The sequence below is a fragment of the Camelina sativa genome, chromosome 13, assembly GCF_000633955.1.
Source record: "Camelina sativa cultivar DH55 chromosome 13, Cs, whole genome shotgun sequence".
NCBI lineage: Eukaryota > Viridiplantae > Streptophyta > Magnoliopsida > Brassicales > Brassicaceae > Camelina > Camelina sativa.
In genome coordinates this window covers 16,671,652-16,677,692 of record NC_025697.1, presented here as the reverse complement: position 1 = coordinate 16,677,692, position 6,041 = coordinate 16,671,652, and the positions used below count along the sequence as shown (strand labels likewise).

The 6,041-nt window shown below is 38.6% G+C and overlaps 1 protein-coding gene across 1 annotated transcript; it reads right to left on the bottom strand.

The window, feature by feature from the left end:
* On the bottom strand, window positions 282-2,369 carry LOC104736920 (serine/threonine-protein phosphatase 2A activator-like). Its single transcript, XM_010457003.2, has 2 exons — window positions 1,150-2,369; window positions 282-530 (listed from the first exon to the last, which is right to left on the bottom strand). The coding sequence occupies exons 1-2, from the start codon at window positions 2,310-2,312 to the stop codon at window positions 521-523; spliced, it is 1,173 nt and encodes a 390-aa protein (XP_010455305.1). The 5' UTR covers window positions 2,313-2,369; the 3' UTR covers window positions 282-520.

The following is a 6,041-nucleotide window of genomic DNA, read 5'->3' as shown; positions in this document are numbered from 1 at the left end:
AAAAAAAAAAAAAAAAAAAAAAAAAGAGTATTCCATCCATTTCACAATCCAAAACAGAAAACCTCAGTGATTTATGATGGGTGATTTACCCATTAGGTACTGGTACATGCTGATCATATGCATTCTCCTCATGAATCATTAACATAGTCACTCACAATGAGTGATATTGGTGATTAAAATTGTCGTTTCTATTTTTTTCTTCTCTTAAATAAGAGTCTCGTGTGAGATCACAAGCAGGAAAGTTTTAGCCTCATTGTTTCGATTGTCGTTTTCTCTTGATCTGGTTCTGAACTCTATTAGATACTTTCAAAGCATAAGAGGTACAAAAGAATCATCAAAAAGACAATGTGACGTCTAAAAAGCAGAGAATACAAGAAGAAGATGGCATGATAGACAACCAAAATATAAACCATGCGTATCGGATTACATGTAAAAAGCAAAAGCGTCTCTACTTTATGTTAAGCCACCTCAAGGACGAGAAGATCGCTGTCCTTGCTTCCATGTATGGCACTAAAGCAAATCACTCTTCCCTGCCAACAACATTTTCTACACAATTAGATTCCACGAGGATGTTTTAAAACATTTGCCATTCAAGGGCGCAAAGTAAACATCCAGCTGTGTAGAACTCAACAAGAGATGTTTAGCTAAAGAGGTTAAAAAGAAGCTGTCAGTGTTTTTTCACAATGACACTAGGTAGAGAATGGCGATGCAAACAATAATGTGCAGATGTACCAAAATACGTTCACATAAGTTTTTAGCAAATAATTTTCTAGAAGTATCCAATTAATGATCACACATGCGAAACCACAAACTAGAAAATCCATCCGCTGGTAATGTAACCTCGATCTGCAAACTTAAAACATTTCTCTACCTTACAAGATCAGCAAAATTCATACAAAAACAACCGAGAAGCTATGACTTCCCAGTAGACCCATTGATCAACCAGAAGACCATGATTTCACTAAAGTATCATCTATTCTGAGTTTGGCTTACAATATCATAGATCATCACAGGTTAAGATCACCAACATGAAAATGTCATTCTAAATATTCCTCTCAGGATAGATAATCCAATACAAACCATTACACAACCAAAGGTTTCTATATCAGCTAAAAATGAGACAAAAGGAAAAGAGAAGATGAATCATACCATTTGATGAGCCAGCCAAAGAGGAAATGCTGCATAATAGGAACTTTCTCGAGCACTTCGACCTTATACATCTTAAGCAAACCGCTATTCACTTTCTTCCAGTTCGGTACACCGCTTATATCATCCAACAACGGCGAATGCTCAGCGAACAAACCTTTCTTCACCTTCTTCACAAAGGCAATACAAGACAAGTACATGTATTCACTAGAGAAATTCTCCAAAATGTCATCGTTATGAATCGACTTCGGTTTCATATACTTGTGATCAATCAACTGAGAACTCCCAAATATAAAAGGCAAGAAATGGTAATCATCAAGTCCCCAAACTCCATGGGATCCAGCTGGTTCTAAGCAGTAAACCATTTGCAGTTTCCTCATCAATTCCAAATACTTAACAAAAACCCTAGCAACCAAACCATGGTAATCCTCTTCCTTCACAATCCCCATCCTAGCTAAACAATACAACCACGCCGCGAAATTAGTCTCGTGTCCGGTTCCGTAATCGATCCTACTCGAGTTCCCAAAGCTATCGAAGAAGTAAGGAACAATCTCAATCCTAGATCCTTTAAATTCCTCAGGGAGAAACTCAAGAATAAGCGATTCACCTCTCTCACCGAGCCGTTCGTGCCATGACCTGAACGAAACGTTGCCGTATCGAGCTGATTGTTGAGCAGGTGGAATCTCGTCGATCCATTGTAACAAGGTTTCGAGGATTGAAACTATGGCGGCTACGGTTGGTGAGATATGACAAGGATCTGAGATCTTTTGCCCACGGATTGATTCCGACAACGAAACAACGAACCCTAGGAAGTTCTTACAAGAAGCAGATTCCTGAAATCGGCGGATATCGTCGGGGGAGTGGATTCTTTTGACCGGAGTCTCGAATTGATACGGCGGAGTTACGACAGGGACTTGTTCGGCGTGAGGAACGGGAGAGAGAATGATCGCCTGAGAGTTGTGTGGGAGATTGATGGCTGGAGCTCGGATCGGGCGGTAGTTCGGTGGTGGTGACATCTCTGGGAATGAAGCTAGTGGTGGTGGTTCGGAAATCGTTGGTCCGCCGCAGTTAGTACAGCATCCGGAAGGAGGAAAGGCGGAGGAAACGGTGGCTGGAGCTTCGGAGGTTGATCTCTCCGGCATGTTTTCGGACTTTGAAGGTTCCATTTTCGCAGTGTTCACAGAGACGTAACGACGCTGAATGAACTCAGGTGAAAGAGAGAAAAAGGGTTGATAAAACCTTTTTCCTTACTGGGCCACAACGGACTGGCTCAATAACCCAATAAAATCATGTATATTTAATATATTAAATAATATGGTTTTATATGGTGTTATTAATCGTTTAATGTATCTATCTACAAATATCTTTTAGTAATTTATATTTACAATTAATTTATTATTTGTTGTAAAATTTACAATTAATTTATTATTTGTTGTAAAACTAGAGAGTTTAACGGAGAAATATCTTGTTCTTATTATTGATAATAGAATGAGATTACATATATATAGCAAAGTACAAGGGCTAAAACCCATAAATCGACAAGGAAATAGAATAGGCCAATGGGCCGATAGGCAATGGCCGATGGGCCGTACACGGACGGACCGTACATGGGCCGGTTATGGAGTCCACCATCCAGTGTTTTACAACACTCCCCATTGGATGACATAACCGTGCATGTGCTGGAAGAAGATCTATGTAATGCGCTTGGGGATGCTGCCTCATTAAAACCTTACCAGGAAAACCCAATGGGACAAAACCTTGGTGAAGGAAAAAGAGAACAGCACGCATTACTCCCCCTGTTCCAAACATCACTCTAAGTCCTTAAGCCTCTGCATTCCAATCTGGTGTGTGAGCTTCCTGAATGTCGTTGTCGGTAATGCCTTGGTAAAGAGATCGGCTGAGTTGTCGCATGACTGAACTTGCACCACTTGAACTTCTCCGGCCTTTTGTAGTTCGTGTGTGAAGAAGAACTTCGGCAGTATGTGCTTCGTCCGATCTCCCTTGATGTAACCTTCCTTGAGCTGTGCGATGCAAGCGGTATTGTCTTCATATAGTATTGTTTGCTCCAAACACACTAAACTTTCTTTGTTATAACCTGCATCAGCAAAACCAACTAAAATCTTCTTTGTTAAAGTTAGTATAATATAAAACCAAATTTAAAGTTCCTTGTAGGTAACGTAATAAATACTTAATTTCACTCTAGTGCCTTTGGGTTAGTCAAGAACTAATTCTTGCTAGGAGGTTCACGGCAAAACTTATCTCTGGTCTAGTGTGGCTAGCCAAGATTAATTCTCCTAAAGCACTGAGATATGGCATTTCAGGACTGAGAACTTCCTCATTGTCCTTCTTTGGACCAATGGATCTTTATCCAAAACAATGCTCCTTACAACCATTGGGCTAGTCAATGGGTGAGCTTAGTCCTTATTAAAACTCTTGAGTACTTTTCTGTATATGCCATTTGATGCACAAGGATTCTATCATTTATGTACTCAAGTTGTAACCCCAAACAGAATTTTTCTTTTGCCTAGGTCTTTCATTTCAAATTCTACTTGTTTGAGCGATTTAACCAGGGGTTCCAAGGATGTTTAAATCATCCATATAGACAGCTATTATCACAAATCCTTTGTTTGCAAACTTCTTTATAAATACATGGACTGATGGGATCATTTTATAGCCTTCTTTGGCTAGGTACTTGCTTAATCTATTGTACCATATACACCCACTTTGTTTCAGTCCATAAAGGTATTTGTCTAGCCTTATGCAGTATTTTCTCGAGAACCACTCTTATAATTGAGCTCAATACCCTCTGGTAATCTCATATAAATTTTATTTTCCAGTGGACCATGTAAGTGTACANGTATACGGTTTTAACATCCATTAACCGTAAATCCAGTTTTTCTTTTATAGCCAGACTTATTAAAGTCGTTGCATCCATCACAGGGAGTAAGTCTCCTCATAATCTATTCCTGGTCTTTGAGAGAATCCTTGTGCTATAAGCCGTGCTTTATCTCACGCTTTCATTACTCTCATTTCTCTTTCTTACAAAGACCAACTTATGTCCAACTGGTTTATATCAAGTGTTGTCCTTAAGGTCGGACCAAACACATTTCTCTTCTTTAAAGAGTTTAACTCCACGTCAATGGCTTCTTTCTATTTTAGCCAATCTTTACTTTGAGTGCACTCTAATATAGACGTGAGTTTCTGATCCTCATTTACTTCAAGTGCTACCTTGCATGCAATTATTTCATTAATGTCGACATCTTTGCAGTTCCATTTTATTCTAGACATGATATAGTTTATCGAGCTCTTATTATTATTAATACCTTAAGAACCTTGAGGTTTAGCGTCCCAAACCTCATTGTTGGTACCTTAGGATTTGCCGCGGCCATGTCTATACTCTTTCCTTAACCTCGGTTTTATTTGCACCTTTCTTAGATTTCCGAAGGTTCTTTTCTATGGAACATATTGGTCTATTTAGACTCTGTAGCAACTTGATTATTGTGTTCCTTTTGAACATCAATACGTACTGGTGCATTACAAGCTGGTATGTACGATTTTCTTACTCTCTTTGGGTCAGCAAAGGAATCTGGCAATTAAATAGCTAGCTTTTACAAATGTATAATCTTTTGGATCTCTGCATCACAGGCTAGAGTCCGAGGATCTTGCCAATTTTTAAGGATGTTTGATTCCATAATATTTCATTGACCAACTTGTTTGTCTCTCCACCCAACATAGAAAACTCGGATTCAACTAAGTGACAATCCGCGTATCTGGCCACATATAAATCACCCATAGTTGGCTCAAGATACTTAATAATGGTGGGAGAATCATATTCATCATATATTCCCATCCTCTTTTAAGATCCCATTTTTGTTCTCTGTGATGATGCAATATAAACGGCACACCCGAATATTATTTGAGATGGGATATGTCTGGCTCATGACCCGTTAGTAATTGGGATGGTGAATATTCTATGCTCACTAGATGGCCTGATGCGTATAAGCTCTTACTACATGTAATATTGTGTGTCCCCAAGCCGACACAAGAAGCTTCGACCTCATGAGTAATGGTCGAGCAATCACTTGAATACGTTTAATGAAGGATTCATTTAATCCATTCTCTGTATGTTCATGTGCCACAGGGTGGTCCACACTCCCCCCATGGACATACCATTATTATTAAACGCTTGGGATATAAATTCACCAGCACTATCTAGACTTATAGTCTTAAGTGGATAATCTCTTTATTTAAATTTACTGGTGATGGCCTTATAATGAGTTTCCCTTGTGTACATGCTACACACGTGAGATTCTTTTAGGAATAACTCTTCTCTCTTTTAGGAGTGTGCCCATTTTAATATCGGCTTACGCATCATATTAGGACCTGGATGGCCAATCCAGTCATGCCATAAAGTGAATTATTGAACATTTCGTTCATTGCCATATTAGCCTCTATTATATTAATCTTAGCATGGTAGAAACCAGTGGCTAGTGCAGGTATAGGTTCTAGGACTTTCTTATGTCCATGGGTGATTTCAATATATAGGAACTCTCTGTTTCCTTCACCCTTTATTTCAATATGGAAACCATTCAAATGAATGTCCTTAAAGCTCAATAAGCTTCTCTTAGAGCTGGGTGATTATAATGCAACACTTAGTTCAAAATGTGTGCCATAAAATATATGCCTGGCCGTAGCCTTCACTTAGGCTTGCTATACCCGCTTATCTTTGCTAATATTGGCTTTGTCAAAAATTTGTGTGGCTTAATCCACTATCCACCACACTTACTTTCTTGTCTTTAGCCATTTCCAATAATGGATAAGAATTTATGTTTTAATATATATTAAAGGAAATAAAATAATTGGATTTAAATCAAAATAATAATTCAATCAAATTC

Bases quoted from the DNA above. Each gene is read 5' to 3' on its own strand.
- LOC104736920 (XM_010457003.2), bottom strand. From the start codon at position 2,312: ATGGAACCTTCAAAGTCCGAAAACATGCCGGAGAGATCAACCTCCGAA.